This window comes from Sus scrofa, chromosome 8 (genome assembly GCF_000003025.6).
Source record: "Sus scrofa isolate TJ Tabasco breed Duroc chromosome 8, Sscrofa11.1, whole genome shotgun sequence".
In the NCBI taxonomy this organism is placed as follows: domain Eukaryota; kingdom Metazoa; phylum Chordata; class Mammalia; order Artiodactyla; family Suidae; genus Sus; species Sus scrofa.
The window spans coordinates 15052352-15074321 of record NC_010450.4 but is presented as its reverse complement, the minus strand read 5'-3'; the positions used below and the strand labels follow the sequence as shown (position 1 = coordinate 15074321).

At 38.8% G+C, this 21970-nt stretch overlaps 1 protein-coding gene across 1 annotated transcript in view; it reads right to left on the bottom strand.

The window, feature by feature from the left end:
* The window catches only part of SLIT2 (slit guidance ligand 2), a 391090-nt gene that overhangs the window by 75194 nt on the left and 293926 nt on the right, over positions 1 to 21970 (bottom strand). Inside the window, 10 exon segments of the mRNA XM_021101059.1 lie at positions 536 to 699; positions 3846 to 3917; positions 6804 to 6875; positions 7326 to 7397; positions 10231 to 10299; positions 12890 to 13022; positions 13875 to 14041; positions 15883 to 16026; positions 20079 to 20222; positions 21784 to 21858. Of these exon segments, the coding sequence (XP_020956718.1) occupies positions 536 to 699; positions 3846 to 3917; positions 6804 to 6875; positions 7326 to 7397; positions 10231 to 10299; positions 12890 to 13022; positions 13875 to 14041; positions 15883 to 16026; positions 20079 to 20222; positions 21784 to 21858 (1112 nt within the window).

The following is a 21970-nucleotide window of genomic DNA, read 5'->3' as shown; positions in this document are numbered from 1 at the left end:
AATACCTGTTAATAAGACATGATTTAGAATTCACAAATACATAAAACAAAGGGAAAAGAAAGGGATTCAAACAAGCAAGAAAGGGCACCATCAACACGGGCAGAGAGCACCACAGGAGGTGAGTCAGATGGTCTGGCCTGAACACTGGGGAGGGCTCATTTCTTACCTGGCATCACGAAGCCACAGGGCCCTGGCAGCCCTAGAGGCAGGTTTAACAAAGCAAAAGCAAGATATTTTACGTGTTAGAGGCTGTGAGAAGAATCTCCAGAAATTGTGCACTCTTCATTTCTTCCCTCATTTTAAAGAAAAGTTAGTCACTTCCCGTGAATTATTTCTGCAATTTATTCGAAAAGCCTCAGTCTTTACTTGGCCTCCTCAGGTACCTGCTCTGTCCTCTCCAAGTGCAGGGGGAAACCGTAATTACTGGAGTTTTTCTGCTATACTTCTGAAATCTAGCAGCATATGCTTTCTCTTTCTTTTTAGCTTCATGCAATGGATTTTTATTTACAGAAGTACAGACAGTTAAAAACCATACCTTGACATGTAAATTTTTTGGAGGGAGTTGTGAGTAATAGTTTGTCTGCCATTTCTCCAGGACCAGCACAGCGAGCGATTCCTGGCTCCTTGTATTCCGACTTGACCCAGTCGGATAACCACTGCATGTTACAATCACAGTAAAGAGGGTTGGCTCCAATTGCTCTGGAAAACAACACCACAAAAGCACACACACATACACACAGGTATGGAAGTATTATTATTTCCTAAGGGATTATAACACAAAGTGAAAATCCCCATGGATTTGCTAATAAAAAATTAGAAGACACAGAGACTTTGAGGATTCCCCACTTTCCTGAATTATATGCAGCTGGGATTTAGTGAGATGTCACCAGTGATAACACTTCCTGACTTTACAAGGTCTGCTTGTATTTGCAGAATGGTGCATATTGGGTGCAAGCACAAGCAAAATGTGTATTGACATTTCCTTCTGAAGTTCTATTGTGGCTCAGCAGTAATGAGCCCAAACAGCATCCATGAGGATGCAGGACCTATCTCCAGCCTTGCTCAGTGGGTTAAGGATCTGGTGTTGCCATGAGCTGTGGTGAAGGTTGCAGATGTGGCTCAGATCCCAAGTTGCTGTGGCTGTGGCATAGGCCAGTGGCTGTAGCTCTGGTTTGACCTTTAACCTGGGAACCTCCACATGCCACCTGTGCAGCCCTAAAAAGCAAAATAAATAAATAAATAAATAAATAAATAAATTTTTTCCTTCATTCACCAATGAATGAGAACCCAACCATTATGTCAGTTTTTAGGGACCCAAATATGAATAATACATTAATCTTAACACCCAAAACTCCTTCTGCAAAGGATATTCACATATACTCATACATATGAAAATTTTCATTACAAGCAGTAGAGTAGAAGAATTTACAAGGTAACTGTGAGGAGAGGGTCACTTTTCTCCAAGACTGGTGGTTTAAAGAAGTCTAAACTTTTAGACATTTTGATTTAAGTTGGTGTAAAAGGTTGGAAAGGATGTTTCAGAGTAAAGGGCTAGTAGGAAGGCAAGAAGATAAGAAAGAACATAAAGTAATAAAGACACATAACGTTAGTTTCCCAGAGGTGACCTGGAAATTCAGTGGCTGTCTGTCCCTTTAAAGTTTTTTCATTTTAGAACTTTGATTCCCACTCTAACATAAGCAGTGCAAACGACAGGAAAACTATAATCACAATAACAGCCAGCAGTTATTGCATCATCATGATATATAGGAACTGTGCTAAGCCATTTATATGAATTGCTTCATTTTATCCTAAATAGAAACTCTATGAGATCAACACTAAAAACCCATTTTACCAGATTAAAAAAACTGAGGCCAGAGAAGTTATCCAATGGGTTCACAAATTTGCCAAGCATGGGTAAAAATAGTATTTGCATAAAGCAGCACTTAAAAACTGGTTTAATTTTGATTTTTAATCAACTTCAGGTTAGTATGGTTTCTAGGTATATAGTCTAAGCAAAATCATTCTCTTATGAAGAAACTTTCAAAATATACTTATAAAACCGTAATACTTTATACTGTCGCTGTTTTAATGCCCAACTCTAGCCAAGAACTAAAGTGCAGCAAATATTATGCTCATATGTAGGTCAGATTCAAACCTTTCTTCTAAATTAAAAATGAGGAGTTCCCTTGTGGTTCAGCAGGTTAAGGATCAGGTGTTGTCACTGCAGCAGCTCAGGTTGCTGCTGCGGCACAGATTTGATCCCTGACCCAGAACTTCTGCATGCCACTGGTACAACCAAAAATAGAAAAAGAAAAAAAGAAAAAAAAAAGAGGAAAACAATGTTTTTGAGTCATTAGATCCTATTTCTATTGACATTTGCTAAGTCCTTACTATGTCAGGAGACACAATAAAAAAGCACATGGTTTAGAACTCTCTGTGATCTAGGAAATAAAAGACAAAAGCGTAAATGAAATACATGACAAACAGGACGCATGACAAAGAAGATTCAAATTGCTCTCAGTGTAGGGAAGGGCGTCACAGAAAGGACAGCTCTGCTTAGTTCAAGCAGCACCTTCCCTCCATAGGCTTTTCTCATCCATTGCCCTGACTCTAACAGAGTGGCTACTTCCTTCTTTATGCTGCATATTCCCCGCCAGGCACTGCAGCCCTGCACCCCTCAGAAGGGGTCCCCTTCACATGGGCTCTCAGGCAAGAGACCTCCATGGAGTTTGTAGGAGTGGCCCTGACCTCGACTTTGAGGTGGGCACTGGGGCTCACACATGAGAAAACGGAGGTCTTGCCTCCAGGAACCTAACAGTCTAACGGAAGGGATAGTAGCAGTAAGCATCACACAGTCAGATGGACCAAAACATATGCTGCTAACACAGTCCCCATAAGCCAAATGCAGACATGGCAGGATTAACTGCTGGCTCCTATCCTCTGCCCATCTCCGCCCCTCAATTTTCCAAACTTGGGGCTTTGGTAGGTTTTGGAGAGGAAAGCAAACCCACAAAAAAACATGGCAAGCAATGTCTTCTGGAGAACCAGCAGCCAACTGACATTGATATTCAAGCTGAAGCAAAAAACTGCCCCCAGGTGATGGCAAACTCAGCCTGACCTAAGGAGCTTTGGATTTTAGCGCTGTTCTCTGAACTTCCTTCCAGGTGTGCCACGGTCTTAACAGTACAACTAAAAATAACGAACATGGAATTTACCCAACTGAATTTTTGGGACCTCATTATTAAATTATTTTATTGCACTTCCAAGAAATACAGAGGTACAAACAGACTGCTAGCAGAGAGAATGCAAAGGAAAACAAATTCACCCAATATGAGGATTTGGCTGTTTCTCTCTACTGTACAAATTGTCCTAAACCTTGTCTAATTCATTTTTGCAGCCAGAGTCAAGGCTGAGTGATATGTGCTAAATAGATTAATCCAGTTTGAGCAAATCACGACAGGCTTCCTGGAGGAGGTGATATTTAGGATATGACTTGGAAAAGCAGGGTTTGGGCAGACTGAAGTGAAGGGGAGCTGATACTTATAATCAGAGAACATTAAGAGAAAAGATGTAGACTAGAAATCTGGGGAGCCAGGTTCATAAGTAGACACATTTTTAGAAGTAAAGAGAACTCAACTAATGGGGAGTTAGGGTCAGAAGGGTAAATGAAGGCTATCTTGTAGAGGGCACCATGTCTAGACTGAAAATCCTTGCAACTATTTTAAAGATGGAACCAATCATATCTTCTGAAGTAACAATAAAAAAGGTAGCAGCGGACTATTTGTTCCAAACTCACTTGTCAGGCAGTCTGACCCTAAACCTCCATTCATGAACCAGATACTCACAGGTGTGATAATGCAGAAAGATCATTGAAAGCACCTTCAGGCACAACAGAAATGTCATTTCCATGTAAAGAACTAAAAGCAAGAAAAAAAGCAAAATTAAATTTCTCTTAGTTCAGGGAATTTGGAAAAATCCCCACGCATATATGAAATTTTACTGTATAACCAGCTTTATAAATGAGTGTATTTATAAATGATGGTCTATTCAATAAACAGTCTTTTTACAACTGGGTATCTACTTGGAAAAGCAAAAAATTAGTTCCCACCCTAGATCATATGCATAGAAAAAATTCTAATTTGAGGAGTTAAATGTAAAACTAAAACTAAAAATGTATTAAAAGAAAATAAGGAGTGCTCCTTTTTATAAACATGGGACATGGAAGGCTTTATAAACTCAAAAATCATATGGAAAAGAGTAATACATTTTTGACAATGTAAAATCTATCAATAATATAAAAGATTACATAACAACCAGTTCCTACTGTATCATAGAGGGAACTATATTCAATATATTGTAATAAACCATAATGGGAAAGAATGTGAAAAAATATACATGTGTGTTCATATGTAGATAAATATACCTAAAATTAAATCACTTTGCTGCTGCAAGCCAGAAATTAACACATTATAAATCAACTATATTTCAATTTTTTTAAAAAGATTGATTTAAAGAACAGAACAGGAAATATGTGCAACATATATAAGCTATAAGGATTAATTCCCTTGTAAAAAGACATGTAAATTTAGAGTCAAGAAGTAGGTGCATAAAAGTAAGTATGGCATTAAAGAAAAGACAAAGTACACGTTAGAAAATGGGACATGATGTGATCTGGCGATACAGAATAAGAAACACAAATGCTCGATAAACAAAGACACTCTAATGCTCCAAGGATTGGAATTGCAAATCAAAACAGAAATGGAAAGGAATATTCCCCTGTCATGTGACAAAAAGAAAAGATAAATAATATTCACTATTTGCAATAGTGCTTTGAAATAAATACCCTATGAAAATAGAGTTGGTGCAAAATAAATCTGTAAATTTTGGGGGGGACTCTAAGATGGTTACTTTTGGTATTCTCCTAATATGCTTGATAGAAAGATGAATGTATAGGATGTTCATTCCAGTGTTGTATTTGGAATCAAACCAAATGATAGCAACGATGAGGATGCCTAAATGAGTCATGGTATCTTCAGTCTATGGAACACTCTGTACCAGTTAAAGAGTTGAGGAATTTTATATATGATGGAACGGAAATAGTCTAAACCTTATTGTTAAATAAAAACAGATCTCATAGAATAGTAAGATGTCAACAATAAGTGGAATAATAAGATCTAAAAAGACATTTTTCCAAAGAAGACACATAGATGGCCAAAAAACACTTGAAAGGATGCTCAACATTGCTAATTATTAGAGAAACACAAATCAAAACTACTGTGAGGTACCACCTTATACCAGCCAGAATGGCCTTCATCAAAAAGTCTGCAAACAATAAATGCTGGAGAGGGTGCAGACAAAAGGGAACCTTCTTACACTGTTGGTGGGAATGCAAATTGGTATAACCCCTATGAAAAACAGTATGGAGGTTCCTCAAAAAACTAAAAATAGGATACCATATGATCCAGCAACCCCACTCTTGGGCATCTATCTGGAGAAAACTGTAATTAGAAAAGATACATGCACCCCAAGTTAACTGCAGCACTATTTACAATAGCCAAGATACAGAAGCAGCTTAAATGTCCATCAACAGAGGAGTGGATAAAGAAGATGTGGTACATATATACGATGGAATATTACTCGGCCATAAAAAGAATGAAATAATGCCATCTGCAACAACATGGGTGGACCTAGAAATTATCACACTAAGTGAAGTTAATCAGACAGTGAAAGATGAACATCATATGATATCACTTGTATGTGGAATCTAAGAGAAGGATACAAAGGAACTTATTTGCAGAACAGAAAATGACTCACAGACCTTGAAAACATATTGTTATTGAAGGGGACAGGTTGGTGGGGGGAGGGATGGACTGGGGGTTTGGGATTGGCATATGCACACTGAGGTACAGGGAATGAATGGTCAGTGGGGACCTGTTGTCTAGCATAGAGAACGCTACCCAATATTCTGTGATAATCTATGTGGGACAAGAATCTGAGAGACAATGGATGTGTGTGTATGTATGTAACGGACTCATTTTGTTGGACAGCAGAAATTATCAAAACATTGTAAATCAACTATAATAAAACAAAAAAAAACCCTCCAAAACTTCAGTTCTATAGATTCTCAACCTAGGGGACCTAATATTTCATAAATAAAAATATAATCTATTGCAAACAAACAAACAAAAAGAAAAACCCTATTTATGGTTTTTAACTTATACAGCTATGGGCATACATATATCACAATATATAAAAAGAAACATCAAACGGACTGGAAGAGAACATTAAAGTGTTTGTCAATTTGAGGGAGGGGATTCAGATGGAGGATCATGTTCTTTCATATACTTCAAGGTGAATTTTGTGTAGTAAAAATATGCTGTGTTGTATCATGCAACCTTAAAAAAATTTTTCCTGTATTTCTTTCAAAAGCAGCTGGATCTGTATAAAACTACATCTTAATATCACATATTAGCATATCCATGACTACAGCAACAACATGTTACTAAAGAGAAAATTACGTTGTCCAAGTAAGAGCTGTTGAGCAACAACAGAGTAAGATAATCCTTTGTATACATGCACGTGTAACTGGGTCACCGTACTGTACAGCAGAAAAAAAAAATTGTATTGGGGAAATAAATATTAAAAAATATTCCAAAAAAATGAGTAATATATAATTTTCCCATTTCCAAATGTGTAGTAAATCCTAATGCATTCAACCAAAAATACCCCAAAATCATTCAAAAGACAACCCCAAACCCAGATCCCTGAGAAGAGTAGTCTTTTGTTAAACCTATGATGCTTACAGCAATCGAAGAGACTTCAGTCCATCGAAGGTTCGAGGAGGAAGACATCGCAAACGGTTGTAGCTAAGAATTCTGCAAGCACACAGAAACCAATTTGCTTTATTCAAGTATTCCCAAATGGCCAAATGTCATTTTTTTTTAATAAAGCAGTAAGAAATGGCTATTTAATCATCTTATAAATTGAGAATATAGACACATACTTTTTAATCTTTGTGCTATTTTGCTAATACGATGTATTTGTTTCAAAACACAGTCTAGAATGCTTGTTACCCTTGCTGTCTCTGATGCCTCAATTGTGTCCTCCCTAAGGTGACTTTCTCCTGAAGGCTGTGTTAAGAGTCTTTCCCATCCTCACCACAAATGTCAGTTATTTGTCTCTTTTGTAGAACCCAACCCTTAAATGTCCAGTGAATTAACAATAACTGGGTCACTTTGCTGTGCAGCAGAAATGGACAAAACATTGTAAATCAACTATAATAAAAAAAATAAAAAAAAGAAATAGTCCTACACGTTTATACTCACAAGGTGAGGAGCTGGGTCATGTTACTGAAGCTCTGATTAGAAAGGGTGCTTATTCGGTTGTTACTTAAGTCTCTAAAAGAGAAAAAGAAAGAAATGGCGTCTCCTGCTACCATAGACATGGACACATTAGCATTCTCAGAAAGAGGGTTCTTCTTGCTCATAGTCATAGTAGCATTGCTAGGGCTCAGCTTTTCTCCAAAAATAACAGAATGTTGGGTAGTCCCCTGGGGTAGACTGTCATGTTACTCATGATTATTTATGCCCAGTCTGACAAATTTAGCAGTGACCACGTGCCTTGCTTTGGCCAGTGACGTGTGGGCACCAGCGCTATTTTCACTTCACAACAGAAGCTTTAGAGCGAAAGGTCACTTTGCCCAGATCCCTCTGTTCGCTCCTCTACAAGGTATGTGATGTTCACAGAGAGGTCCTGCCTGGTCCCAGAGCAAAGACAGGTGGAGGCCACTCACAACAGACACATGTGATGGGTGAGAAACAAACCTTTGTTCTAGAAAGTCCCATTAGTCACACATACTTTACCTTCATCAATGCATACAGATACTCAAATTGGATACCTGAAAGAATCCCTCATTTGATTACCTTGACAATGCTGTCATTAAGACATCAGCATAATTAAAACCTTTTCCTCTGGCAAAGTCACTGGCACATAGTTGGTCCATGGTAAATGATTAATGAATGGTAAGTGGGAGTTCCCATTGTGGCTTAGACGTAACAAACTCAACTAGTATCTATGAGGATGAAGGTTCCATGGGTCAGTGGATCTGGCGTTGCTGTGAGCTGTGGTGTAGGTCTCAGATGTGGCTTGCAGCCCGTGTTGCTGTGGCTGTGGCAGAGGCTGGCAGCTGCAGCGTCGATTCTACCCCTAGCCTAGGAACTTCCATATGCTGCAGGTTAGGCCCTAAATAAATACATAAATAAATAATAAGTAAATGAGAAAGAGATGCAGTTTTTTTTCCCCCCAAGGCCAAATGGGCATTTAAAAAATGTACTTTGTACTACAGGTAGTAATTTAATTATATTAAATAATACATAATATAATATATAACATTCAAAATGATAGATACATTTTGCAGTTTGCTTTAGAAAACATTAGTGAATATATACATACATACACTCCACATACATGACACTGCGACACACATATTAGGGAATGTTCATTAATTTTTATCTAAAGAAACATGCTGAATATACGACTAAAGGAAGATTTGTGAATAAATGGAAGATGGTGTGTTATAATTTATGTTTGTTTATGTCTCTGTGTGTATTTATGTCATTCTATTTTTCTAAAACAAACTATATGAATTAATGTAAGATTCAGAAAAGCTGTTGCTGATTATCCATTCCTTTATTAAAATTCCAAAAATCAGTAAAATGTATCACTGAAATTGTGAAAATGGTAGGAATGTTACAGGAGCTTTATAATCCATCTTCTCAGTTGCTGAAGTCCTATAGCTAATTTTTTGAAAAAAATAAATACATCAAAACTAGCAGAAGTTCCTTGCCTAGAGTTGTATAATGAGTCATTGGTAAAACCATTTCTGGATCTATCTGTTCTTGTTTTTCATTTCCAAACTGGTTTTAAATAATCACATTCTGTCCCACATTTCGTTTCCAAACTGGTTTTAAATAATCACATGCTGTCCCGCAAATGACCCAATTCTGCTGAAGTGACCCTTTGGAAATTGCAGCAATTTAATGGTTTATTTAACAGAACAAATGTATGTAATCAGTTCTTGCTGCTATTAAATAAATAACTAGAGGCAGAACAAGCATCTTAAAAGATATACTTTTTTCTTAACTTAGTCCTTTGCCATTTAAACAGCCCTGTATACTTCCTACAAAGTGTTTTATTTTCACATACTTTTAAGAAAACCTGAAAGTGATCAACAGCATTTTAACCAGCCTCCATGGGCTTAGGGAAAGTTTGCAATGAGAAACAACATTTTCTGCCACCTAGGTTTCTAGAATTCACTAATTAGGAATAAAAACCCTTCTAGGAATAGTAGAAATCTCAATCACATTTACTCTAAAATCAGATAGACTTAAAGTATTTCCCTTTATATCTATCACTGATTTTTTTTGTTTGTTTTGTGACAAGCTTTATCAATTACCAGCAAAGCTATTCTAAGTGTGATATTATAGATAGTAAATTATATCTTTTTAAAAATACTGTACACATAACTAACTGAAATGTCTGTATGTTTAAATATAATCTTATAGTTACAACTTAATGACTATAAAAATTGTTTGCACACATTTATGAAAGAAAGAGACGCTACTTTAGGAAGACATCAAACCAAACTGATAAAAACAATTTCATGTTTTGACATTTTTACTCAATGTCAGTGTCTTTGTCAAGTTCACATAAACACCATGTAAGTAAATATGGATTTTATAAAATAAATTTTAACCCTGGACACCCATACCTCAATTCATAACATACTATAAAAGAGAATCAAGCCTAATTAACTAGGCTTATAACAAATTTTCAGTAAAGCTATTACCATCTGCTGTGTTTTGGTTAAAGTTGAGAATTAAAAATAGTGCTTTCCATTGTTCTTTCCTTGGATTGTTATCAAATAGCCCATCTCCACCTTCAACAGAAACATCTGACTGATTGCATTCCTATAATTCTCTGATACTTAGACTTAATCGTATTTGTACTTTGAATAGTGGAGGACTTTTTCCAAGATGCACCATTGCCTGATTGATAGTCAATGAACATGGAGCCAGTGATCCAGAACCACAATGAGCAGGAAGAGGAGCATCTACCTGAAAATGATTTATATTATCTGAAAGGTTCACTAAATCCCCTGCCCCTTGTGATCCCCATTTTCACGAAATAGAATAAGAAGGCCAAGATGGAAAAATACAATACATTACTCACATCAGCGTTAAATGTTTGTAGTTAGACAGTTCCTTAGGAACCAGGGTAAATTGGTTCCCATCCAGATACCTACAAACAAGGAAACAGCATTATCTGTTTAAAAGTAACAATAGTGAATCATTAACATGGTTGAACAATATCTCACTTTTAATTGAAGCAAGGAAGCACTTGGCAATTTGGGCTTTAAGATGTCATATTCCTAGTTGGGACTGCTATCCAACAGGAAAAAAAAAAAAAAGCACAGTTTCCCAATCCAGTAGAATTCTTTTGTGGATTACTTCAGCTAAATTATAAAACCAAGGATAGACAGACGGGGGAGTCCAGTTCTTGGTGGTTTATCTGAGAAGGCAAGGCTTCTATCCAACCATTTGTGTGTCAGCAAGAAGGGTCATTCAGTCAACCACACTCTTAGTCAGCCTTCAGTCTGATTGTGTGTATGTGGAAACAATACCATGAAATGCATTACTGGCAGAAACTTGCTACCGCTGGCAAGACTGATCTTCGTGGCCTTAATATGCATTAATACACTTAATAAATAACAACAGATGGCTCAAAGGATATATTTGGGAATTTGAATGTAATTAGATTTCAGTTTAAAAATCTTAAAAATTATTTTTACCTTCGTACAATAAATACTTGTTTAGGAGTCAGGCTTTTGTTATGCCTTCTTATGCCTATTCAAATTTTCTGACTTTGTATTTCCACTCTCCCTTTTCTCCAGCTAAGAGAAAAGTAATTTCTTAGTACCGCTAGAGGGAAGCATAATCCCATATCCTTCAGCTCTTTCCATTTATTCCAGAAAACGTGGAAACACAGAGCTAAAAAGATTCAGACTGTGCACTATGTATAGATGGTTCCATGTCAAAGAATCTAAGAGGATGACTGCATGGGATTGATTAAAACTAATGGATACCACTTGTTCAAAACTGTCCATGACTACATACTTATTTTTGCCAAATTCTTTAATGATATAATATGCACATGGAAATTTTCTAATACATGCATATATGTTACTGGAGAGAGTGATCCTGATGGCTTGTGTGGTTCTAGGAATGAAGTCTTGAGGAGGTAAAACTAGAATTCATAAGAGATGAGTTCATACCTTCCTCATCTCTAAAACATGTTTTCTTTAAAAAAAAGAATTACTTTTTAATAATTTTGTAGAGGAATAGATGAAAGATTCAACTATCTGACAGAAGAAACACAGAGACGGCATAAACGAATCTAGCAGGTTCTCAGATGCAGTTTAATAAGGAAGTTAAAAGATGTTTAAAATTATTTGATGGGAATCAGGTAAAAGGTCTAAGGCATGGGTCAGTTAAAATGGTAGAAGAAAGGATTTAGCATCAAGGATGATGTTAAGGCTATGCTGCATATTAAGTTCTCGGCTGGGGAGTTTTTAGAATCTACGGTCTGCATACAGAATCCTCCACATGTATCTAGGTTTCCAACAGTGGGGGGAGGGTAATCTCCTGAAATAAATGCATATAAATATAAGAATTAAGAATTTACACACACATATAAAGCAGTGTTTTATAATTAATTAACAACCGTGAGTGGTAGCAAGAGAGAAAAACCGACCCAAGAGAGAAGATCACACACTTTTTCTCAAAGTGTCAATTCAGGACCAAATTAGAATTTGTAGAGTCATACATGATTTGAAAATTAAGGTCTTTGATCACTGAAGTGATATCTTCTTGAACCTCACTGCCTATGTTCTAGGTTGCTGAAACTTTATTAAAGCTGCTCATTTGCGATGCTTGTACATTTGTGCATGAATTACAGGTATGCACCTGCATTTACATTTTTGATACATGGTTTCACACAGTCAGGTAAACAGAGCAAAGTGACTCAGTGACCTGGCAAGCAGTTGTTCCCGGTCCTTAGTATACAGATAAGGGAATGGAAGGGAGCCTGCGTGTACCACGGCTCAAGGAGTAATTCTTTGATTTATTCCATTCCACAGATAAAGCATGAGGTGGCTGAGGAAGTGTGAATGGCACTTAGTATCTTGATGTGTGTACACTGGCCATGTAACTTGTGGCTAAATATCAGTTTTGAAAATGTTAGGGGTAACTCGACCCACACTTTCACGATCTAAAAGGCTTTGAGTTAAGTTCAAAGGGCAGTATCTCCTTTTAAAGATAAAGGCTATGTCAGCCTCTTCCACATCCTGCATATTTATGCATCCTCTGCAGTGAGCTATTTTCCAAAGGGACCCGAGGTAAAGAATAATTAACCATATGACATATCCCTGACATTGCAGCTAAACTAAATGTACAGCATTTCTCAAGGTGCAAGTTAGTCTTGTGAGATACTTCATGAGAAAAGGGCTGTGGTGACACCTGAGTGTGGGAGCTCCCTTACAGTTGACATTCTCTCCTGGAGCTTCACAGTACACCTTAGCATAATAAAGACACTGAGAAATCCTAAAACGAAAAAAAAAAAAAAAAAAAAACAGAAAATGCACACAACCAATATTTCCCAAGGGTACCTGAACTAGCTTTTATATTATCTACTTAGGGTTTTAAATGATACTTCTTAATGGCCTGTAGAATATATGCAATTTGCAAAAAGGACTCAAAAGATTTTGGGTCTCTATTTTCGTGGTGTGTGAAACACACGTTGTTTAGGAAAGGGAAAGACAAGCTCTACTTACAATTCTGTGACGTCTCTTGGAATACCTTTGGGCAAGACCTTCAAGGCTTTGTTGCTACATCGGACGACTGTGTCCAAGCAGGTACACTCCGTAGGACAGCGAGAGAGTGGGGAACAACTATTGTCATCATTTCCTAAATGGCCAAAAGAAACACAGGAAAACCCAGCTTTGTGGCTTTAAAGATGCTTGAAGGGATTGGATACCTTTAGCCAAACAACCACGAGTCTTGAGCCATAGGATGACTGATGTAAAGTGCATTCAGCGTTTACAATTTTCTGTAGGACCATTTTCAGACTGCCTACGGCAGAACTCCAGAAAACAATTCCCAGTTTCTACTAGCACTAAAATTATAATGTTATGTTCTTTGTTCAGTTATTTACACAATTTATAATTTTAATTAGCATGTATATATGTAAACCGAACTGTGGAGAAATTGTAAGGAGACAGACAGAAAGGGACAAAAAGGGATAGATTATTTTAAGAGGTTTAGCAAAAAGTGTGTGGGCCCCTTATTTGAAAATATACGGCTTCACACGAGCTCTTCACTTGTTTGCAATAAGAGAACCTGTACACTACCTACCTCACAGGGCTATTATGAGAATCAAATATGATGACAGTGCAAAAAATCAAAAACTATTATTTTTGTTAGGTTTACTAGAATTTTCATAAGTCAATTGCTTTTATCATTTAAAATGGTAATTCTTAAGAGATGCTTTGAATAATACATACAAGTAGAAATGAAGCTATATAAATAGTATCGATCACAAGCTGGAAGTGAGAAAACATTCAGAAGCACAAATCAAGAAGTCAGATGTGAAAGTAGTCTGAGAAAGTAGCGCCCTGTTGCTAAAAGACAACAAAACAACCCAACAGCAGGACACGGGTAACTATGCATTGCCCGAACTCGGACGTCCTGTCTGGTTATGCCCCGTAGCATCAGAACAGTCAGGCAATGGTCACCAAAGACCTGGACAGGCCTTCTTACCATCATCACAAGTGAAGTCTTGAATGGCGACGTCCTGGATGGGGATTTCTTTGAGGAAGTAGGGTTTCTGACATCGAGGATTTCCCGTTACAATCCTTTTCTTCCTGAGCCATTCTCCCAACCAAGCCAGGTAGCAGTTACAGTTAAAAGGATTGGCCAAGAGGTTTCTAAGTGCCACAGGCAAACAATGCAGAGTTGAGTTGAGGGGGTTCCCTTTCTAACTTCTCCAAACCCCATGCTACCATCTTCCCACACTCATCTGTTGGAATGATGCCTTCTAGGTCTTTGCCTTCACCCCACCCCCAATTCACGCTCCATCACACACACAAACACAGCAAATGGGATGCCTTCTTTGGCTGAAATATTTGTTTGGAAATTAAAAAATAAAAACACTATTTTCCTATAAGAGTTCTTCTAATAACTTCATATGAAAAATAAAGTGAAGGCAGCAATGCAGAGTTTATTCAGTGGATCCCGATAGATATCTCATTTAGAGATAATTTAAACGTGTCAGAGATCTGACTGTCTGTCAAACGTCCCTACACTGATAATGCAGTAATTTAATATAAAGATGAAGGCTGATTACCTTATATTATTGAGTTTAACCTGACAACAGCTATTTCATTAATTTGTCATTTCAAGATTTCCATCTCTTATTTGCTCCAGAGAATAGGTTTCCCATCTAAACTGACAGCTGAGTTGATTAAATGCCAGTTATAAAAATGAATTTACTTCTACAAATCTCAATACTTTGGGCATCTCACCACTTCAGCACAAACCTATTGACAATCCCATTATTTATAAACATGCCATCTTGAATATGCACACATTAGTCACTCGATGTAAACTGTCACATTTTATGTGGAAAGAGGATTAAGTACTTTACTGATGGATGGCTGCTTCCTTCAAATTATTTCTTCAGGGACTTTAGCTATGTTAAACATGATTTTTTTCTCCTTCTAACTACCTTTTCAGTTAGATTAGTAGATTTAGTTGCCACTATGACCAGGAAATCCGAAGCGTTAGAAGATGTGGCATTTCAAATACTGCTTTTTAGATACTGACATACAGGAGCCTGAAATACTTGGAGAGTTGGTTTGTTTGTTGACATTTCCTGCGTTTTGCCTATAGACCTACAAATATTCTTTATTCTCCAACTGTCTACATAAAATGTCCTCTTGGATAGGTTCAGCCTATTTCTTTAATATCTTCCTACTATCACAGTAAATGCCCTCTAGTGAGCTTTTATTGTTGGCCTGGCCATCCTAATATATCTCCTGTCATTGTGAACGATCCTTTTGAGCACAGTTCGTTGGCAATAACCCTATCAACCTTTTTTTTTTTTTTTATGATACTTATACTGCAAAGACTCCAAAGTGAGAACACTGGGAAAAAAACAAAAAAACAAACTACATTTCTTTTATTTGCAATGCAACCAAATTATAAGAAGATTATCCTTTTATAAAATAAGCCACATCACACTGTTACATAAATAACAGACTAAAAAAACACTATAGTTTTTGTTAAATTTTAATACAGGGTAGTGGGTAATATTTTTAGAAGAAACTAAGTTTAACATCAACAAATCTGTACTTTTAAAAAAATACCTAAGCCCTTGATCACATTTTTTTTTTTTTGGTCTTTTTTTTTGGGGGGGAGGGGCTTTTCTAGGGCTGCTCCCGTAGCATATGGACATTCCCAGGCTAGGGGTCTCATCAGAGCCATAGCCACCGGCCTCCGCCAGAGCCACAGCAATGTGGGATCCGAGCCTGCAACCTACACCACAGCTCACGGCAACGCCAGATCCTCGACCTACTGAGTGAGGCCTGGGATTGAACCCGCAACCTCATGGTTCCTAGTCGGATTTGTTAACCACTGCGCCATGATGGGAACTCCGATCACATTTTTTTTACGAAAGGCTTAATGCATTAAATTTTTATTGATAAAAGTAGTACATATAAGTGCACTGGCTCAGTTAATACATAAAGGAAGACTTTTTCATACTTACAGAGTAGACAAAGAATGGAGAGTATCAAAAGCTCCTGGTGCAATCGTAGTAATTTGATTATCATATAAAGAAAGCAAACGCACAGAGCTGAGTCCTATGAAACTGTCGTTCCCTACACAGCTTATGCGGTTACTTCTCAACATCCTGAGGGGAAAAATACAACATTGTTATGGAGATAAAATATCAGGCAATCAATCCTGCCTCTCTGAAGACCAAAATAACCCCTCTTTGCAAACACGTAGCACTCATTACTTCTTTCTGAATGTTCTCTTGTCATTAGGAACTGCTGTGACAGTAGCCATCTCTCAGTATCCCTGGGGGATTTATTCCAGGACCTCCCACAGTTACCAGAATCTGTGGCCCTCTCTACCTGTGATTTTGGCTTTCACCGTATTTGCGGATACGGAAGCCAACGGTACCGAGAACTTTGTGAAGAATGAAATGCTTAGAGTTGTCAAGGATAACACTCAGTTACAAAAACTCATGAGTTTCAGCATGGACTCACAACCCCATCTAAGGGGGGGAGAATGTCTTCCTTTGATGCTATAATTAGGCTTGCATTTTTTTTTTTTTTTTTTTTTTTTTTTGTCTTTTTGCCATTTCTTGGGCCGCTCCCGCGGCATATGGATTTCCAAGGCTAGGGGTCGAATCGGAGCTGTAACCCCCGGCCTATACCAGAGCCACAGCAACGCGGGATCCGAGCCGCTGAGCAAGGCCAGATCCTCGACCCACTGAGCAAGGCCAGGGATCGAACCTGCAACCTCATGGTTCTTGGATTCAATAACCACTGCGCCATGACGGGTACTCCAAGTGTGCATAATTACCTACTGAGTTCACCTACAGCTCTCTAAGCCCTTGAAGCCCTTTGCTTGTGCATTCACAGGGGCATCACACTTGCTGCTGAACAGAAAGGTGGCAGAAAAGAATCAACAGCCACAGCAGATGAAGAATTGAGGGCATTTCAGGACTTATTAGCAAGACAATGTCAACAAGGGCTGGCAGAGCCAAACTTGACTGAGCTTCCACAAAGACTGCACAAGTTATTTCATTTGTTTTGAGTTTAGAACTTAAAAGGAGGCTATAGTTAAGAGATTCCAGTCATTCACAATAATGTTTAAATAGGTGTCTCTTGAAAAAATTCTGACCATTTTTTGTTGAGTTATTCTCATTAGCAGGATTAACACTTTTGCCATTTCCTGATCATTGCTAAAGTTTTGGCTGGTTCTCAATTCTTTTCCCAAACTGTTTATTTGTGGGGCTTAGAAAAGGAATGAAAACCTTCTTAAAATCCCATGTACAAATGAATAGTTGCCATAAATTTCATTCAGAATTGTCAACAAGTTAACGGTTTCCTTAGTTTTTCTAGACATGGCTTGACCACCCTGCTAGAAGGCTGCAAAAATAACAGCGTTCCTTTAACATTCTAGGTTGTCCTACAAGAGAGATCAGCTTTTGCATTCTGCTAAGTTGCAGATAGCAAGAACAAATAATGCCCTCCTTATCAAGGAATCATTTTATATTAGGAAACAAATGCACAACAGAAAAGTATTCCTATCAGCACGATCCTTTGTCATAAATAATAAAGAACATTTGGTCTTAATCTTGTTGTAGTCACAGACCCCTGGGAAAAGTTGAAAAAAGTTTTGCTTTCTGTCGCTGGAAAAAATCCATAAGCACACATATGCACCACATTTCGCTGGCAACATCGGGGGTTCAAAGACCCACTGAAATATGCAGATGTACTACTAAAAGGTTTACTAGTCCTAAAGAAGTCTACAGACAGTGAGGAGGTCTTGTCAAAATCTTTACAGCTTCAAGCTGAACAATACCACTTAAAGCAATAGTTATGTTCTAATAAACAGGTCTTTCAATAACCCTGGCTTTGTTCTAAATGCTCTGTTATACTGAGCACAGGGAGATTTAGGCAGACAGCTACTAGCATCTATCTAAGATGTCAAAACCTAAGTTAGAGGCACAAAAATATCCCTAGAAATACAGTGAAGGAGAAAGTTGAATTTAGAGAACTTCTCTCAGGGAAGGTGGTATGAATGGACCTACTCAGAAAGAAAATAAATACTTGATAAACTCTTTGGAACAGTGCAGTGGACCGAACGGTGTCTCCCTAAAACTCAAACGTTAAAGCCCTAACCCCAAGTGTGACTGTCTTTGGAGACAGAGCCTTTTGGGAGGCAATTAAGGCGAAAGGAGGTAAGGGGGGGCCCCTATATGTTAGGCCTGGTGTCCTTAGCTCTCTTTTCCTGCACACAGAGGAGAAGCCTATTTGGGGACACAGAGCGAAGTTGATCAACTAAAGCCAAGAAACCCGAGGTCACCAGAAACCCATCCTCCCAGCACCTGGATCTTGGACTTCTAGCCTCCAGAGTTGTGAGAAAACAAATTCCCGTTGTTTAAGTCACCCAGCTTGCGGTATCTTGTATGGCAGCCCAAGGCTGAAAATGCACAGAGAGTCCCCCTCCCCCCAACCCAGGCCCCTTAAGGAGAAGGCTCTAGTAGCAATAGTCACTCAGCCTAAGAAGGGAGGCTTCTGCCTCTTGCAGGGTTTATGTTCTGCTGAGTTACCTGAGGCAGCCAGGGGAGCGGGGCAGGAGTGGAGGCAGCCACTTGTGCTATATCTTCTCTGCCCTCCTTCTGCACACTCCTCAGTAACCCCTCCATAAACAGCCTGAGCCCTATTTGCATTACATTAGGCATTTTGAAGGGACTGCGTGTTAGCCCATGGGAGGGGCCAGCAGATCTCCAGCTGCTGTGTTGGATGGTTGGGCTCCAGGCTCAAGGGGCACACTTGTACTTTCCTGTGCAGAATTTTGTTTAAAAGTAGGATGTGAATTGGGGATGCTATCAGCACATTCTTACTGGCTGGGGAAATGCCCTCTTCTCTGCACCTGATAAAGGGCAGGCAATGAACTTCCTTTGTGGTCAGCTGGGCTCTCAGGGGCTTCATGGGGCAGAGTGAGGGTTTGGGGGAGACAGTGGAATCTGGCCTCTCTCCACTGCAACCCCCAAGGGCTGCATCTGGATTACAAATAGTTTCCTTCATGTCTTCCAAAGGCTTCTGAGTTTTGTTTGTGTCTCTTCCAATTTTTAGGCCAGCACTTTTGTCAAACATAATTATATGCTTTAGAGATTATAAAAACTACATGCACACACAGAAGAAAATTTAAATAACTCAGAGTTCCCTAGTGGCTCAGGAGGTTAAGGATCTGTCATTGCCACTGCCACAGCAGGGGTTCCATCCCGGGCCTGGGAACTTCTGCAGGGTGAGGCCAAAAAACGAAAATTCAAATACCTCAAAGTGCTGTTCTTACTAATCAATCAAATCCCCCTCCTTTTTGGCCAACAAACTTTTAGAAACATATAGAATGTCTTTTTCTCAACCTCTCTACCCCTGATTAAGCAGATGTACTCTTAGCATGTCATCTTTGAAACAGATAGTAAAAGATAGACCACCCGCCAATTTCTGTCTTTTTCAATAAGACCTTGTGGGGGCAGACAAAGGCAGCCTCCAGAGTGTTGTTATGCCACAAGTGTTGGAATGGGCTCTGAGGCCGACAACCTTGGGCCAAGAGAGAGTATTCAAAGGAGGTATTTAAGGATAAGTAAAAAGAATGAGCATTCTGAGGAAGGGCAGGGGAGTTGAATCCATACAAACAATGGAGCAAAGATGATCTCTTTAATGGAGATTCAACAGACTGGTTCCACTCTTGATCATTTGCAAGCAACATAGTGAAGTCAGGGGTATTGGAGCTAGGGGCTATTTGTCTTTACAAAATGTGTGTGTGTGTGTGTGTGTGTGTGTGTGTGTGTGTGTGTGTGTCTGTGAGAGAGAGACAGAGACAGACAGACAGGCTGACGGAGACATAGAGAGAGAGACAGACAGACAGAGACAGAGATAGGGAGAGAGACAGAGAGACACACAGAAAGACAGACACACAGAGACAGAGAGAGAGAGAGAGAGAGACAGAGAGACACACGAGAGACAGACACAGAGAGACAGAGAGAAAGAGACAGGGCAGAGACAGAGACAGACAGGGAGGGAGAGAGAAACAGTCAGACAGAGAGACAGAGACAGAGGTGGGGACGAGGAAGAGCTGAAGCTACTTCCCTTCCTAGGAATGTAAGGGCCGATGATTACAATCCTGCGGTGGAAGAATCACGATGAGAGTAAGAACACTTACAAAGTTTTGAGGCTTTCCAATCCCTTGAACATCTTATACTGAACATTTTCCAAACGATTACTCGTGAGAAGTATTTCATTTACACCAGATGCTCCTTCAAACGCTCCCTCTTCAATGTCTGTGATCTTATTGTTGCTAAAATTTCTAAAGAAAAAGGGTTGAAACAAATATTTGAAACACTTTCTCTAACAATGAGGCCACTGAGACAGCATGTTTGATCATTTTCTTCTACTGAACAAAAAGTCTTCCACAAAAACTCCAAGCTCTTCACTGCCTGGTACTCCCGAGGCTCTGAAAAGTCACCACTTCCCAACTCCGTGAAGGCAAAGTGATAGTAGTGCAGAGGGAAGTATCTATGCTGAAACATACCAGTCTGCTCAGTGACCTTCTAGGGTCCCCAGGAGCATAAAAATCTTGAGGTCAGCTGTAGAGTTGCATAAACTTTTACATTTGCCACAACAATTATTAAGAAACTTTTCAAAGAAGCGCCCCTGATTAAAACTGTTGAGCAAATGAACGACTAAAAGAAGGCAACTGGATAGAGAAAAAAAAGAAAGGCTAAAATGTGTTTGCATTTAAATAGCATCAAAATGTAATTGGGTATGGGATTGTTCCCAGTTAAACTTCTCATGTGAATAATGTGCCCAAACAACGAACTTATCAGCATTTTGTACCAAGCATGTATCAGTACCATGCTTGCCCAGAGGGCAGGGACATCCAGTTGAGGTTACACCTTCCTATAGGTTTTATCTTTTTTTTTCTCAAGGTTCACTCCAAGACTAGGTATGCCCACAGCACCGGGATCGTTTTTAATTGCCATTTTATTCCTTTCAGAGCATTTCACATAGCAGCCGCTCAATAAGTACCCATTAAATTGAAAAGTAGCTTTCGGCTAAAAAAGCAGTCAGTGTCAGTGAAAAACGAGGACAGCTAAGAAATCAGAAACTCCGGGGGAGGCTGTTTGAGGGTCAAGTGCACAGGAAGTCCCTTCAGTCTGCTCTGCCACTTACAGCCTGTGACTGTGGACCAGCTACACACACACAAGCATAGTTATCACGGAGGAGGGCTTCTTCCCTCCTCCTGATGTTTCCTGTTAAGTGGAGGGTGCTCCACGGTCTTTGTCCATTCCTCCGTCTGTCCTCTTCAGGGGGGGTGGATTACTGTCTGAGTGTTGTTGAAATTGCTGAGCTTATAAGCTTCTTTTAAAATATGAGTTGCGACCATGTAGTAACACAGATGAGCTAGCAGGCCAGTTTACCAATCATTAATTTTGACTATCTTCTAATGAAAGTTTAATGAAGCAAGAAGTCAAATAGTTGACATCAATGTGCTGAAAGAGAAATCGCAGCATGGTTTGGGGAATGGTAAAGGAAGTTACAAAACATTACCAAACTCATCTCTAATGCACTTAGATTGCTGGATTCCTGCTGTGGCCACATAACAGACTAGCCTTCTGAGTTAAAATCAGATGCTAGAGCTCTGCTATAGAAAATGTGGTTGGCATTACTGGGATACAAAGAGAAGGGCCAATTACTGGTTCCTCTAAGAGATTACCCTAAACCCATGTCACTGGTGGTCCCTGTAAAGAAATTTCTCTGGATCTTTTATATTTTTCCAATTTTCAAAGAAATCTAAATAAAACTGCAAAGGGATAAGAAAACACAACACTACAGAAATGATAAAAGATGGCTAATATACGGCTTACATTTTACGTAATTGAGGAAGTTTCTTGAAGATTCCTGTAGCTTCCAATACTGTAAATTCATTATTATTCAGGCGCCTCGGGAAAGAAGAAACAGAAAAGTTTCATTCCCAACCGTCAGGAAGATATCAAATTTTATTTCTCATACAGAATTATAATATTATTTAATGATTATCCTAAAGCAAAATAT